Source organism: Mustela nivalis, assembly GCF_964662115.1.
Source record: "Mustela nivalis genome assembly, chromosome: 5".
Lineage (NCBI taxonomy): Eukaryota > Metazoa > Chordata > Mammalia > Carnivora > Mustelidae > Mustela > Mustela nivalis.
Genome location: NC_139024.1, coordinates 134,043,270 through 134,060,412, shown reverse-complemented (window position 1 = coordinate 134,060,412; position 17,143 = coordinate 134,043,270). Strand labels below are relative to the sequence as shown.

The window sequence follows — 17,143 nt, the reverse complement described above, 5'->3', positions numbered from 1 at the left end:
CGTGATGAACATGGATGCAAAAATTTTCACCAAAATAATGGCCAACAGGATTCAACAGTACATTAAAAGGATTATTCACCACAATCAAGTGGGATTTATTCCTGGACTGTAGGGTGGTTCAACATCCGCAAATTGATGTGATATAACACATTAATAAAAAGAAGGACAAGAACCATATGATCCCCCCAATAAATGCAAAATAGCATTTGACATAGTACAGTATTCTTTTTTTGAGTAAAACTCTCCACACTGTAAGGATACAGGGTACCTGCCTCATCAATATCATCAAAGCCATCTATGAAAAACCCACAGCAAATATCATCCTCAATGGGGAAAAACTGACAGCTATCCCCCTAAGGCCAGGAACCATGACAGAGATGTCCACTATCACCACTGTCGTTAAACACAGTACTAGAAATCAGACAACAAAAAGAAATAAAAGGCATCCAAATTGACAGAGAAGTCAAACTCTCACTCGCTGCAGATGACATGATATTCTGTGTGGAAAACCCAAAAGACTCCATAAAAAAATTGCTAGAACTCATACAGGAATTCAGTAAAGTAGTAGGATATAAAATCAATGCACAGAAATCAGTTGCATTTCTATACACCAACAACAAGACAGAAGAAAGAAATTAAGGAGTCGATCCCATTTACAATGACACCAAAAACCATAAGATACCTAGGAATAAATCTAACTAAAGAGGCAAAGAATCTTGTACTCAGAAAACCATAGAGTACTCATAAAAGAAATTGAGGAAGACACAAAGAAATGGAAAAATGTTCCATGCTCATGGATTGGAAGAACAAATATTGTGAAAATGTCTATGCTACCTAGAGCAATCTACACATTCAAAGCAATCCCTATCAAAATACCATCAACTCACAGACCTGTACCCCTGGGGATAAAAATATATTATATGTTTATAAAAAATAAAAAATAAAATAAAAATACTATCAACTTTTTTCAAAGAAGTGGAACAAATAATCCTAAAATTTGTACAGAAACACAAAAGACCCAGATAGCCAAAGGAATATTGAAAAAGAAAACAAAACATGGTGGCATCACAATTTTAGACTTTAAACTACATTATGAAGCTGTGATCATTAAGACAATACGGTACTGGCACAAACACAGACACATAAATCAATGGAACAGAATAGTAAACCCAGAAATAGACCCTCTATGGTCAACATTAATCTTCGACAAAGCAGGAAAGAAGGTCCAATAGAAAAAAGACAGTCTCTTCAACAAATGATGTTCAGAAACTGGACAGCCACATGCAGAAGAATGAAACTTGACCATTTCCTTACACCATATACAAAAACAGACTCAAAATGGACGAAAGACCTATATGTGAGATAGGAATCCATCAAAATCCTTGAGGAGAACACAGGCAGCAACCTCTTCAACCTCAGCCACAGCAACATCTTCCTAGGAACATCACCAAAGTCAAGGGAAATAAGGGCAAAAACGAACTATTGGGACTGCATCAAGATCAAAAGCTTTGGCACAGCAAAGGAAACAGTCAACAAAACCAGAAGACAACCGACAGTATGGGAGAAGATATTTGCAAATGACATATCAGATAAAGGGCCAGTATCTAAAATCTATAAAGAACTTATCAAACTCAACACCCAAAGAACAAATAATCCAATCAAGAAATGGACAGAAAACATGAACAGACATTTCTGCAAAGAAGACATCCAAATGGCCAACAGCACATGAAAAAGTGCTCTACATCACTTGGCATCAGGGAAATACAAATCAAAACCACAATGAGATACCACCTCACACCAGTCAGAATGACTAAAATTAACAAGTCAGGAAACGACTGGTGTTGGCAAGGACACAGGTAAGGGGAACCCTCCTATACTGTTGGTGGGAATGGAAGCTGGTGCAGCCACTCTTGAAAACAGTATGGAGTTTCCTCAAAAAGTTGAAAATAGAGTTATCTTAAGACCCAGCAATTACACTACTGGGCATTTACCTTAAAGATATAAATGTAGTGATCTGAAGGGGCATCTGCTCCCTGATGTTTATAGCAGCAATGTCCACAACAGCCAAACTTTGGAAGTTTGTCCACTGATGTCCATTGCAGAAAAGTGGATAAAGAAGATGTGGTATGTATATATAATGGAACATTATGCAGCTATCAAAAAATAAAATCTTGCCATTTGCTACAATGTAAACGGAGCCACAGTAAGATAAATAAGTCAATCAAACAAAGACAGTTATCATATGATCTCACTGCTATGTGGAATTAAAGACACAAGGCAGAGGATTATACGGTGAGAGAGGAAAAAATGAAACAAGATGAAAGCAGAGAGGGAAACAAACCATAAAAGACTCTTAATCTTAGGAAATAAACTAAGGGTTGCTGGGGAGGGTGGGTAGGAAGATGGGGTGACTGGATGATAGATATTGGGGAGGGTATATGTTGTAATGAGTATGGATATTATATAAGACTGATGAATCACAGACCTGTACCCCTGAAACAAATAATACATTATATATTAACTAAAAAAATAATAATTTTTAAGAAAAGACTGCTAGAGGTACAAATTTAAGGTTTTTTCACTCTACATTAAGGAACATGCTTCCATTATACGTGACTGAGCTATTCACTTCAGCATTATAATCAAATCCAATATTCAAGCATATAACATATGACCAAGCTCTCATGGCACAATTTTCAAGTGTAATTATGAAGTTTAAACACTTTCTATAAATACTAAATAAATTCTTATTTTCTTCATCCTTGAAGTTAAAAATAAATCATATGAAAGTCAGAGAAAGGATCCCCTAAAATTTACATGTAGTGGAATTCTTAAAAGGCACAGCAGGAATAGTCTGAAAAAAAAAAAAAATAAGGCAAACACACCCTTCAGCAAAATCCCTTCATATAAAAACCATCTAATTTCAATTCCTTGTAACACAGTTCTATGTAACCGAACTCCAAAACAACCTCCTAAAAGCAGTCATTTCAATGAATGGATTTCTACATATGATTGTGTTGATACTTATGGTAAGTCATAAGATTTGGCAGGAAAACCACTTACTGGCTTGCAAAAGGCTAAGTTTGGCACACTAGTGCCCCACTGCCAAGAATAGTACTGATAACTGGCTTTCTATCCCACATGATTATCTTCCAAGTATGCTTCACTCAGTCACTCCCCATGTACTAAGCTCCTATGGAAATAGTTAATGGGACTGAGCACCTTGTTTCCAATTCGGAAGAATGGGATTCCCAAAATTCTTTATGGAAGGAAGAAAGGGACAACAAGCTGAAAGTTGGAGGAATCTTGCATAAAAACATGACAATAGGAAAATTTAAATAGTAAGATAAATAAAGAGGCAGGGAGAGCTGAAGTATACTAAAATAACCTAGCTAAATTCAATCATCAAACCAAAAGGAAAAATGTTAATTTTGATGCCAGATAAGTGGGAGCAACAGAAAATTCTGGGGAGTAAAAGTACTGGTGATGAGCACTGTAGAGCAGCATAGACACACCTAGGGCTTTCCCAATCCATAGCTGCTGTCCAGGTTGTTATACAAGACTATGTGGCCATGATCTCTCACCTGCATACCAACCTTATATTTCAAATAGCTTACAGGTTATTTGAACTTGAATGTTATACTCTCACCTTAAATTCAACAGGAGGAAAACTGGATTCACTATCTTTCCCAGATAACTGGCTTTCTTTCCCAGTGACTACATTTCTGGTCATGGTAATTCCAACCAGCCAGTCTCCAAAATTAAAATAGCCTTGAGATCTGTAACTCCTGCCCTTGTCACATTCCCTACACCTAAATGATCACAAAGTCCTGTTGTCCCTTTGATTCCCTTCCCTTTGCATCTACATCTTCATGATTATAATTGAGGCTCCTAGCAGGTCTTCCTGCCTCTGTTGTTTTGCTACTCAAATTCATTCTGTATTACCTACATCAAACTGCATTCTCAAAACACTTCTCTACCCTTTTCTCATACCTCCTGACTTTAAGGATTTATTAGACCTAATAATGTATTATACATAAAGAATCATTAATTATACAATAATAAATAGTAAGCACTATCATTTCACAAAGTGTGTGCCAGGCATTGTGTGAGGTATTATTGTAATCATAATATGTAATCCACATATCAATTTGTAATGTGAGTATAATTAACTGCATTTTAGAGAGGAAACTGAGGTTCAAGTTTATTAAGTAACTCACTGGAGACATTCAGCCAGTAAATGGAAGACATTTCTAAATGTACTTTTTTCTTTTTGTTTTTAATGTACTTTTTTTGAAAGCAGGGTTTGAGCCCAGGTTTGAGACTTACCCAAAGCTGAGCTCTTTCTGTCACATCACAGGGTCTCTGACTCCCCACTGCTTTATTTCATCAAATCTAAGCACTTCTGCCTTTGTTAAAAGGTGGAAATACAGCTTCTAAGATAGAAGAATGAGCATGAAAATAGTAACATCTTTAACCATCCTTCACAGAATCCAAGACTATACAAAAGAGTTCCACGTCAAAAAAAAGAAAAAGTAGTTATAGGTGGTCCTTAAGTAGCTTTCCTTTCTACAAGAAGGCCTCACAACTAACCCTTTAATATAATAGCATTTATAACCAGAAACTTCCAAGGTAATCGATGCTCAATAAATCTACTGAATTAATGATACTTCAGAGCATTTTTAAGGAAAGATCTTCTTGTGATTCTGTGACTGATTTATACCATCATACCACTTAACATGCTATAAAATTGCTTGTTGTTCATCAGACTAGCAGGTCTTGAAGACAAAATCATGTCCATCTTCCTGGTGTCTATATCTCCAGCACCTACCTCAACACAGAAGAAATCTCAGCAAATATCTACTGGATGAATAAAACCTCAACTATTAAACCCTAAGCTCAAAATATAGATAATAAATAACGAGAATTTTAAAATTCTCCCGCATCAAAAAACTACCTCATTTAATATAACCTAAAAGGACAGACAGCTCAGATTTTTCACTTCAACCTTACAAATTCTGACAAAATACAACTAATACAAGAATTTCTTCTTAGTTTGCACACTTAACTATAAATCCACCACAGTTCATTTTGTTTCTTAAAAAATTCTCCTAATGGCCTTATCTTTAAACCACTTAAAAATAAGATTTTCGTTACACATTATCAACTGTAATTTAGTGTTCAATCCTAAAGTCCTAGCACTTTATACTCTGAAAGGACTTAAGAGATGACGAAGTAATCCCTTCACAATAAAAATTAAGAAACAGACGGGGGGGGGGGTGTACTGAGTGGCTCAGTGGGTTAAGCCTCTGCCTTTGGCTCAGGTCATGATCTCAGGGTCCTAGGATCAAGCCCTGCATGGGGTTCTCTGCTCAACAGGGAGTCTGCTTCCTCTCTCTACCTGCCTCTCTGCCTACTTGTGATCTCTCTCTGTCAAATAAATAAATAAAATATTTTAAAAAAAAGTTCTAAGTTAAAACAAACAAACAAACAAACAAAAACCAAAAGAAAGAAACAGACTAAGAAAAAATTAAAGCTATAAAATTAACTGGTGTTAAAATCCAGCCTCTGATTCTCAGTTCCATGCTCTTTCCTCAGTTAATCAATTAGTTACATGTAATGTAAAGGCATTAAAAAAAAAAAAACCCTTTCCACCACATAAGAGTCTTTGATCAAAATAGGACAGTACTCGGGACGCCTGGGTGGCTCAGTTGGTTAAGCAGCTGCCTTTAGCTCAGGTCATGATCCCAACGTCCTGGGATCGAGTCCCACATCGGGCTCCTTGCTCAGCGGGGAGCCTGCTTCTCCCTCTGCCTCTGCCTGCCATTCTGTCTGCCTGTGCTCGCTCTCTCCCCCTCTCTCTCTCTGATAAATAAATAAAATTTAAAAAAAAATAGGACAGTACTCAAAACATCTTTCTCATTTCCAATTTTGCCAAACCTTTCCTACAGGATTGAAATCCCAGTAAGGAAGATTCAGAGCGTGGTCCACTGCCCACAATCTTCTTATACATGAAGATAAGCCTGGCTCCCACATCTGCTTATACTATCAGTCTGTAAGACTTACTGATGTCAAATCTGTTGGCCTCCCAGTACTTTGTAGCCTTGTGAATGATTCCAAATACTACAGAACTTTCTGCCCCTGGATAATAGACTCCCCATTGAAAACACAAGGGTAAATATTAATCCTCTCCTGATTCAACTTTATTTCCTAGAATTCAAGTAATCTTTTATTATCTTCTTAACACTGAAGAGAAGGTTCATTCTAGTAATGGCACAAAGGTCCCTGCTACGTTCCAGAATTATTTTCTACTTAGCAGAATTACTCATCCAATCTGACAGCAAAGGTAAATAACTCGTCCAAAGTCATGCACCTCATAAATAACTAATCAGTAATTCAAACTTAAGTTGGGCTAAAAAATCTAACTCATTCTTCTCCACTTTATCCAACATAGAGCCCCAGCCTTTAGAGAGTCTGCAAGATTAGCTGTCAACATAGGCCCTCCAAAGAACTAATTAAAGATATGACCCACGCAGCTAATAAAATAAAATGAGAGGCATGTAATGTAATGATCAGTACAAGCTTATTTTACTACTATAATTTACCTTTCCACAACTCTTGAATAGGTTTTGTTTTTGAATCTTAATAAATAATTTGTCTCTCCTTAGAAGTTATTTGTTGATACTAATTACAAACTTCATAGAAAATAAAATTAATGGGATTTACATTTAAGATCTGATTTTTCAAACAGTGACTGGAGAGAGCTTTGGATGACAATATATTTAACCTCTGTATTCTTTGGAGATAATAAGAAAACTGCATCACAGGATGCTCTTTTGCTGTGGTAACAAATATAAACCCTTTGAACAGTACCCAGCCCAGAGTAAATGCTCAACATGTGTTAATTATTGTAATTACCATAATTAACATCACCATCGTCACCACCTAGAACATTAATGTTATGATACCAGAACACAATGTTACCAGAACATCAATGTTTAAGGATGGTCATTTTTTACATTATGTTCACTGTTGAATCCCCAGTGCCTGACACATAATTGGGACTCAAACATTTCTTAAGTGCATTAATTATGATTATTAGTACTTCTATTACTAAGTAGAGGATGACTCACACCAAAATATAATTGCCTCCAGGAGAAAAGATAAATTAAGCATGAAAAAAATTGCTACCTGGAAATTTAGAAGAGGTACCAAATAGAGAATTGCTAGTAACACAAATACAATGCTATTGGAAGAGAGAAGAGGAGAGGCTACTGTCAAGTCAAGGAACTATCTATTTAGATTAAACTAACCCACAAAAAGAAAAGTTGAGTCAAAAGTACTTGCTAAGATCATTTTGCAAGCAGAACATTTTCAGGCTTAGACCAGGCTTCCCAGTTCATAACAGGGTATACAAATCTAGAATAGAGGACTTCTGAGTCTCCTAAGGAAAATCTAATTGGACCTTGACAGCAAGGATAAACACCACAATATAGAAAGGACAAGTGGCATTAGAGAAAGGAAAAAAATGTATCAAAGGGCACAACAAGCAAACTGGGAGCTGTAACTCTCAGGTCTGTGTACAAATAGAAGGATCCCTGGGAACAAGTTGTAGCAGCCATACAAGCAGGCAACCCAGCCTCTCACCTGCCTCTCTCCACCACACTGAACACTTGGACTATCCATATGCTCATCAAAGCTTTTGGGCAAGTTCTCCAGGCACAGTTTTCATCCAGACAACCCATCACCCAAGCTGCAGGCCCAGGGACCTACCACTTCTGAGGATCCTATTAATTGGCTACTGGCTCTTTGTCCTCCCCTGGGAGAAGGTTTATGGGCATGAGAAAGCATTTTGCTCTGACCATTTTCCTCTCTTGCTGAAAAATCCCTTAGAAAACTGAAAAGAACAGTAGGGAAAGAAAAGAGACACCAGAAGCTTTCAAAAGCCGTCAGAGAACATAGTGCTCCACCTCCATTCCTCACCCCTATTCCTGACTTCTACTAAGACACACACACTAATATGTTAACATCACCTAATGGACATGGTAAGGTACCAATCAAAATATATAACAGCCTTTAAAAACAGCCTCTTGAGAGCTGAAAACTTCTGCAATTTGTTGACAAACTGCCCAAGCGAGGTACTCTAACCAGACAGGAGAGAAGGTCCTGAGGAAAAAAAATCTAGTGCATTAAGGGTTCTTGGGCAAGTTTGAAGTTCCCCAAGTGACAGTTTCCTTTTTTGATATAAGGTGGACAGTAAAAATTTGAACCATCTGGGGTGAAATGAGATAATGTCTTTTTTTTTTTTTTTTTTAAAGAAGTATTTATTTTAGAGGCAGGGAGCGTCAAAAGGAGAGTGAGAGAGAAACTTAAGCAGACTCACACCGAACACAGAGCCTGATGTGGGGCTGGGTCTCATGATCCTGAGATCACCACTTGAGCCAAAACCAAGAGTCAGACTTAACCAACTGCACCACTCAGGAGCCCCTAAATGAGGTAATTTGTAGAAAGTGCTTGGTACATTGCATGACACACAGTAATCATTCTATTGATGTCAGTAATTTTTTTTCTTCTGTATCTTCAACCCAAATGATTAGCTACTAAGTATCTAGAAGACAAACATGTTGCCTTCCTTAAACCTGACTCATAGCCAGATAATTCTCATTTAATCGTAACTTTTACTTAACAGAAGTTCAGAAGCAGCTGCTTCAGAGGACAGACAGGCAGGTTGAGAACTCTATAACTCAAAGAGCCATTCAGGATCACAAGAACAATTAAGAGTACTTTCAATTCATCTAGAAATCAAGTCAGTAACTAACAAAAGTCACTCTCAGTTTCAGTCCTGGGGTCCTGAAGCCAACCATGGAGACTGTGGAGCACTGGATTTTCCCATGTCATGAGTAGATAAGGTAGCACTCAATAAGTCTGGGGCACTGGAGGCAAACTACCAGCTCAGGACAGTATATAATCCTGAATGAACACTGAATGTCTAAGGTCTCTAAAGAACGTGTTGTCTTAACACAAAAAGCTGCTCAATATCACTCATCATCAGGGAAGTACAAATCAAAACCACAATGAGATATCAAGTCATAGCTGTGAGAATACAACAATCAAAAAAAAAACAAGAAATAGCAAGTGTTGTCAAGAATGTGGAGAAAAAAGAACGTTTATGCACTGTTGCTACCAATGCAAATTGGACAGCCACTGTAGAAAAAGAGTGTGGAGGTTCTTCAAAATAGAAATACCATATGATCCAATAATTCCACTACTGAGTATTTACCCAAAGAAAACAAAGACACTAATTTGAAAAGATATAGGCACCCCTATACTGCAGCATTATTTACAATAGCCAAGATATGGAAGCAACCCAGCATCCATCCATAAATAGACAAATGCATAAGGAAGACATAGTGTACACACACACACACACACACACACACACAAATACATACAGGAATATTACGCAGCTATTAAAAATGATGAGAGCTTACCATTTGCAACAATGTGAATAGAACTAGAAGGTATAATGCTAAGTGAAATAAGTCAGAGAAAGAAATTCCATACGACTTCACTCATATGTGGAATCTAAAAAACAGAACAAATGAATAAACAAACAAAAAGTAGAATCAGACTATAAATATAGAGAACTAAATGATGTTTGCTAGGTTGAGGATGGGTAAAATGGTTGAAGGGGAGTGGGAGATACAGGCTTCCAGTTATGAAATGAGAAAGTCAAAAAAGGCACAGCAGAAAGAACACAGTCAAAGGTCTTTTAATAGTGTTGCGTGGTGACAGATGGTAGCTATGCTTCTGGTGAACACAGCATCAAGCAGAGAGAGGTTTAATCACTAGGTTGTACACCTGAAACTAATGTAACATTGTGGGTCAATTACACTCATAAAAAAATTGAATGTGTTATCTAGAAATCAAGTTTTAACAGACCACATCACATTTCACTAAATCTCCATCTACATAAGTGATGATTCTTATACCTATATTGGAATGTAGAAACTTATGAGAAATTGAATATGGATTAGAAAGTAAAACCAAAAGAGGTAATGTCCCAGTCATCTATTACAATTCAACTGAAGCATTATTTAAATGGGGTTAAGGAAAACTGTGGGAAGAAAGGTACCTCTTGCCAATTCTCAATTACCATTTTCTAACATACTAAATTAACTCTTAAATGAAGAATACGAAGCCTGAAAGAACTACCTGAGTCTAGAAAATTAGGTCATCCATTTTACCTGTTTTCTTTAAAGACCAAGAACTAACAAAAGTAATGAAAATTAGAAACAAGGCCATAAAAACAAAATTCTGAAACAAAATATGGCTTAAAGAATATGACCTGATAACTCAAAGTGTCCATCTCTTTCATTTTTGCAAGATTTACCAGAAGTCTGTTGTCTTCCAACCACAGACAAGTTAACTCTTCTTGCCTGTAGCTATTTAAAGATAAATGCTTTCTCTTCCATGTGTCGTGATGCAGAAATCTGAAGCATTGAATTAGTACTTGCTTAAATGTTTGGCCAGATCCAAACCTCCCAAGGAAAATCTAGCCCAATTTACAGGTTAGGAAGGGCCTCACCATGTCAAATACTTCCACTTTCAAAATACCAATATTAATCTTATAATCAACACACCTGACAATGTAATCTACAGTTCCAGCCTGTCTGCTCCCTTGGCAGAAACCAGCTTGAAATAACAGACTGGAAAAATATCCATTTAACAAAGGAAAAATCCACAAAAACTAACTATTCAATTACTTAAGTCTCTATCTACCAAAAAGTGTGCTTATGCCATCCATTAGGGAGTAATAAAATGTCCTAGGAAGATGACTGTCTTCTTTAAAAAACTACTAGCAAGCATGTTGTCCATCATGTTGTTCTGTTGCTTAAAGTTATTTCTCTAAGAGTGTAGTATTAATAAAAATTTTGACTAGCCTATCCACTTTGTCTTGATTTGCAGGAAAGTCAAAGCTGAATTTTATGTCCATATTGACAGCAGTCAATGTACAGAAATCAGCGGCTTTCTTATACACTAACAATGAAAATACAGAAAGGGAAATTAGAGAATCGATTCCATTTACTATAGCACCAAGAACCATAAGATACCTGGGAATAAACCTAACCAAAGAGATAAAGGATCTGTACTCGAGGAACTACAGAACACTCATGAAAGAAATTGAAGAAGACACAAAAAGATAGAAGACCATTCCATGCTCTTGGATAGGAAGAATAAACATTGTTAAAATGCCTATACTGCCTAGAGCAATCTATACTTTTAATGCCATTCCGATCAAAATTCCATCAGTATTTTTCAAAGAGCTGGAACCAGAAGAGACCCCGAATCACTAAGGAAATGTTGAAAAACAAAAATAAAACTGCAGGCATCACGTTACCTGCTTTACTACATCACGTTACTGCATCACATTACTACTGCTTTACTACAAAGCTGTGATCACCAAGACAGCATGGTACTGGCATAAAAACAGACACATAGACCAGTGAACAGAGTAGAGAGCCCAGATATGGACCCTCAACTCTATGGGCAAACAATCTTCGACAAAACAGGAAAAAATATACAGTGGAAAAAAGACAGTCTCTTCAATAAATGGTGCTGGGAAAACTGGACAGCTATATGTAGAAGAATAAAACTCGACCATTCTCTTACACCGTACACAAAGATAAACTCAAAATGGATAAAAGGCCTCAACATGAGACAGGAATCCATCAGGATCCTAGAGGAGAAGAGCAGCTATCCTTAGCTTTGGGTTTTAGTACATTACCCCCATCTTTCTATTGGCCTTCCCTGCAAACTCCTGTTTTTTGTTTTGAGTTATTGACTGGTGTTTTGTGGATTACTTCTTTTTTCATTCTTTTTATGATGGTCCAATGATATGTTTTTTGTTGATGCCACTTCAGAAACTTTTTGGAAATGAGCAAGAGGTATAAATAATTTAACAAATTAAGTTCCTTCCATTATTATTACAGTGTCCTCACTGTTCCCAAAACTGTCCCCTCTCTTCATTCCTGTGCATGCTGTTCAAACCAACACAGTGCTAGCTATTTCAAGCATTCAGTGACCTCTCCCAGAGTTCTGAGGCTGGATAAACCATTCATTTGGGCTCTAACATACTTTTAAAATACTACTTCGCTACTTATACAACTTTACTACATCTCTACCATACTTGAATATTACTTTTTTCATCTGCATGGTCTTAAGTTCCTTGAAAACTATAAGATCCTAGTGGGCAATGAGTATATCATGATATTCCCACCAGCATCAAAACAAGCCCTGTACCCAGCAGAAAGAGTAAAGCTGTGTTCTTCATGAGAAAAGTCAAGATTTTTGAAAGACCATTAGGCAAAACTAAGTAGGAGATAATATGCTGAAAGGTTCTACCTTAAAGTAATTAAACCAAAGAAGTAAGATATGCAAATTACCTATATAGCCAACAGAGATTGCATGTATGTAAATACAAAGAAATTTCCTGGAATGGCTGCATTTGGCAGGATTATCTAGAGTACACAGAGGCTTCAGGTGACTGAAAAGGAGTAACACCTGTGAGGGCATTCAGCCACAAAAGGACTCCAGTGGGGTACAAAGAGAGAGTATTCAAAGAAAAGCAAGAACAGTTCCAACTGTGTAGTAAAGAACCAAAAGTACCTTAAGACAGTGGAGATGAGCTCTGAAGATGGCTGGTAGAGGGCCTAGAGGCAACAAAGTCAAGCCTGAGCCTGGTTTTCTTTTTTCTTTTTTTTTTTTTTAAGATTTTATTTATTTATTTGACAGAGAGATACACAGCGAGAGACTGAACACAAGCAGGAGGAGTGGAAGAGGGAGAAGCAAGGCTTCCCACTGAGCAGAGAGCCCTATGCAGGGCTAGATCCTGCACCCTAGGATCCCAGGACCCTGGGATCATGACCTGAACCAAAGGCAGAGGCTTAAGGACTAAGCCACCCAGGTGCCCCCAAGCCTGGTTTTCTTTAAGGAGATTTAATAAGGTAAAAACTTTAGAAAATGATTCACAGTTACTGTAATAAGAATAGACAGGAGGGAGAAAGCTAGTATATGAAGCTTGACAGTAAATATTAGAGATGCATAGCAAACAGGGCACCATGACTATCTGCACTTTCTCAAGTGGAAATCTAGGACAACCCATTTAAGAGCCCATCACAGCACAATTACCATGAATACCCTAAGAGCAATGATATCTACCTTACCTTCTTGAATCTGAGACCTTTCTTAAGAGTAGAACAAGCTCTCTTTTTCTTTCTCTCTCTCTCTCTCACACACAGACACAAGACACACAAAGCTGTATTTTAATGTGTATAGTTTACTACTGAAGCAACATTAACAAAATTGTTCTAAGCAATGCCTTGGTTCAAATCTCAGCTCTGACACTCACTGGGTGTGCACTCCCAGGGAACATACTTAACCTTACTTAGCCAGGTATAAATTGGGAATAAAATTTGTACCTGCCTCTAAGGTAGGGATATATAGTGTTTAGCAGAGTGAGTAGTTCGGTAAGCTCTCACGATATATTATTTTAAAAATAGACAATAATGTATGGATTTTTAGACCTCTTGTATTAACTTCACAGTCCTCTGGAGATCCTTGATACCCAAGTTAGGAATCACTGTCCTAGAAGACAAATGCAAAGCATAGCAAGCAGCAAGTTCCATTAGCAAGGATTTATGTGCAGCTACAGAATTCGGCACTGTGCCAGGGGTATAAAAGCCAACACAAGAACCCAACATGGAAAGGGACAATGCAGAGGGTAAATGTGCGAGGAAAGAGGGAAATATTGGTGCTGAAGGTAAAAGGGGCCTGAAACCCAAGGAATTTAAAGTTGGAAATGAGGTAGTGAGCCAAAATGAAGTGATGAGCCAAAAATATCTGGTTAGAGCATTGCACACTAAACATGTGCTTAAAGAAGACTTCCCTGGAGCAGCCTTTTGGACAAACTACAATGGAGGCCACTTCTGCACCTCTCTTGCCATTCAGTAGCAACTAGATGATGTGTTCCAAAGCTTTAAAGAAGGTCCCATTTCTAACTTGCACTGATCGATAGTGCTGGTCACTTAAATTGGTATAAGTCATACCAAGTGTTATCTTAATAGCTTAACCATTTTCTTCAAGGTACTAAAAAAATTTTCTATCTTCAAGAGTTCACACAAGTTAAGTAAACTTTTGAGCTTCAGATTCAGTCTAAGAAGTTGGAAAAAGGGAAACCATCTACCAAAGAGTCCTCACCATTAGGAAAAAAAAAAAAAAAAAAAAAGTTTGTAGGCCACGACTTGAAAGCTTATAGGCCCTTGCCTAAACTGAATGGTTCACTTCCTCAGTCTCAAATTCTTTTCCTATTTCCTATCCACCTCTTCCACCAGTTTTCAAACAGTTGTTTATTGTAATAACCTTAAACAAAGTAAGATGAATAACCAGAAAATACTTAGATATCCAATAATTAAAACTGTCTAGTATTCTTGGACTCTAAATCTGGCCAATTCCAATTTCTTTTCTAATGCTAGAGTGCTTTGAAAGCAGAGTTTGAATCCCAGCTAGACCCTTGTAGTTGTTTCACTTCAGACAAATCAGACTCCCATGCCTCACTTTCCCCATCTGTAAAGTGGAGGTGAAAAAAAAAAAAGCACCCCTTCAAAGAGTACTTGTAAAAACTAAATGAGTTAATATTGGTCAAGTGACTGATACATGATAAGCACATTTATTAGCCATTATTATCACCTCCATTACAGAGTAATATTAGCCACTAGCAAGAGCTCCAGGAACACACATGTAACATTCTGTCTACAAAAATAATGAGTAAAATCATTCCATCCTGAATGAATCTAAAGCAGCACAGCTTGGTTAGATACAGTGGTGAGGGCCTACCTGTTGCAGTATCTCTAAGAGATAACTGTCAGGAAACAGCCATGCTCAGTCTGCAGATGGGGTTCCAACATGCAGGACAGCTCCTCATGATTACATCACTTAAGGAACTCCTTTTGTTTGTAAATAGAACCTTAGCCTAACTTTGGACCAGTCTGTCAGATACACTTCAAATGTATTAACATGAATCTCAGGAGTTTGTGTGTTTAAAAAGTTTTTGTGAGGTGTGCTTTTTAAACAAAAAATATTTCCTAGTCTATGACTCCTCGGCACTACTTTCTTTTAATTTGTTTTCTTCTGTCTGGAAAGCTGGTGAGGGGGAACCAAAACCGCAAGAACTCCCCTGCTTCCCAAGCATTAGCAGGTCAGTGGCCTTGGCCCTTACACGGAAGTATAGCAAGTTGACTACACACACACACACACACACACACAGAAAACCAGTCCTTTTCCCTCCCCCAGCACTGGGATCTGCAAAGAGCTAAATTAAAGTGCACCCTAGAGACCTCGGAGAAACAAGCACTGCAGTCGCTGGCTGGGCAGGTGGGAGACGGTAGGTAGTCTGGCTCAGGTGCGAGAACCACGTCCCAAGTAGGACACGCGCTCCCATGCCCCGAGGGAAGCCTAGAAGCATTCCACGCATTCAGCACACTCTCCACAAGACACATCTTGTCGCCGACCTCCACAACAAGCTACATCGGAAACCTTCCGGGATGCCCAGAAGGCTGTTCCTGGAAATGCAGGCAGCCCCGGGCGCGGGGCTCACACGTGCCCCAGCAGCAGGAGGCCTGGCTCGAACTCCCATCTCGGACTCACCTGGCCCGTGATGCCAGTGATGAGCGCCACTTTCCTGGGCTTGCCCATCTCTCCGTCCCCGGAGCCGCGAGCGCTGGGGCAGCATACCGCCGCGTGTGCCATGTCGCTACCGGCTTGTGGCCGAGGGCTGGGCGGAGCGGAGGCCAGTGGAGCAGAGACAGCGGTGCCGAAGGGACGTGGGGGTGTGCCTGCACACAAGCCTCCTCGCCCAAGCTGCAGGGAAGTAGCGCACCGCGCGGCCCGCCGCCACAATCTGACAGGGGCGCTCTGGAGGCCGGGCGGGGAGGGCCGGGGGCGGGCCAAGGCGGGCCCCACTGCGGGGCGGCGGGACTGCGGCCTGACGGGCGCCGCGTCATTCGCGTCAGGCCGCGACGCTCCCGTGGCGCTCGCGGCAGGCCCCGCCCCCCGCCGTCTGCCGCCTCGCTACGCCACGCCTCCTCCGCCGCGGGCCGCGCGGCCAGGGCGGGGCGCCTGAGGGGCGGTCTTGCAGCGGGGCTCTGCAGCCTTCGGCCGTGGCTGTTAGGCAGGTTCAGGAAAGGAAATGTTGCCGGGTCTTTAGGCCACGCCAGTCCCCTGGCGAAGAGGGCGCAGGCGGTTGGCGGCTTGGTCTTCACCGGCTTATCTTCTTTGGAACCCCTGTCTCCTGCCCTCGGCCCTTCTGGCCGTCCCGGGAATGCTAATATTATCTGAGGATGCTGAGAGGAAGTAGCGCCGACCTTTTCATTAGGAGAAAGCTTTGAATGCCAAATCTAGGTGTCACGGGGCCTGGGTCATCAGCTTTGATAAATAATTCTTGGAAACCTATAGCATTGCCTTTTGATGAGTTTGGTTTTATGTTTCCTGAGGGGCGCAAGGCCCCTAAATGGGGTCACAGGTGTGTGGAATGACTAACCTCACCTGTAGCCCGGCTTTCTGGCTCATCTCACGTTTCCCTGAAGCTTGGAACCAAGCACAAGTTTCCAAGTAACTAGATTCAAAGTACTCTAGTTCAGAGGACTGGCAGAGTACAAGAAAGCCTGACCCCACTCATGTGCAGCTTGAGGAAATGTTGTAAAGACGGCAGGGTCAGACAAACCTGGACATGGCCAGTTTCAAAAAAAAGTAAATCAAATGCAAGGTGGGGTCCTAACCTGATGTCTCCTGAACTGGCTTTCACGTGGCAGGTGCACTTTGGGGAGAGAGAAGGCCAGAGGTGACTCACTGGGAGGATGGCAGGTGTGTGTACCTAAGGAGGTGGCCGGAATCCATGGAAGAGACAAAAATTTCCCTATTTACACTGCTCTATTAATCTGTACATTTTCCTCTCTCCAGTAGATTACCTCAGATCATCACCTCAAGTCACAAATTGAGTGCCTAGGAGAGTGCACAACCTATCATGCAAGTTGTTACGTCAAATCCCCAAATCAGAAAAACTCAGGGTTAAGTTAAAAATCTTTTT

The 17,143-nt window shown here is 39.6% G+C and overlaps 1 protein-coding gene across 1 annotated transcript in view; it reads right to left on the bottom strand.

Annotated features, from left to right (window-relative positions):
- Positions 1-16,090, bottom strand: part of LOC309864919 (GDP-mannose 4,6 dehydratase) — a 511,379-nt gene extending 495,289 nt beyond the window's left edge. The window contains exon 1 of the mRNA XM_082730876.1: positions 15,706-16,090. Within this exon, the coding sequence (XP_082587002.1) occupies positions 15,706-15,807 (102 nt within the window). The 5' untranslated portion in view covers positions 15,808-16,090. The remainder of the gene's footprint in view (positions 1-15,705) is intronic.
- Positions 16,091-17,143: the final 1,053 nt, after the last annotated feature.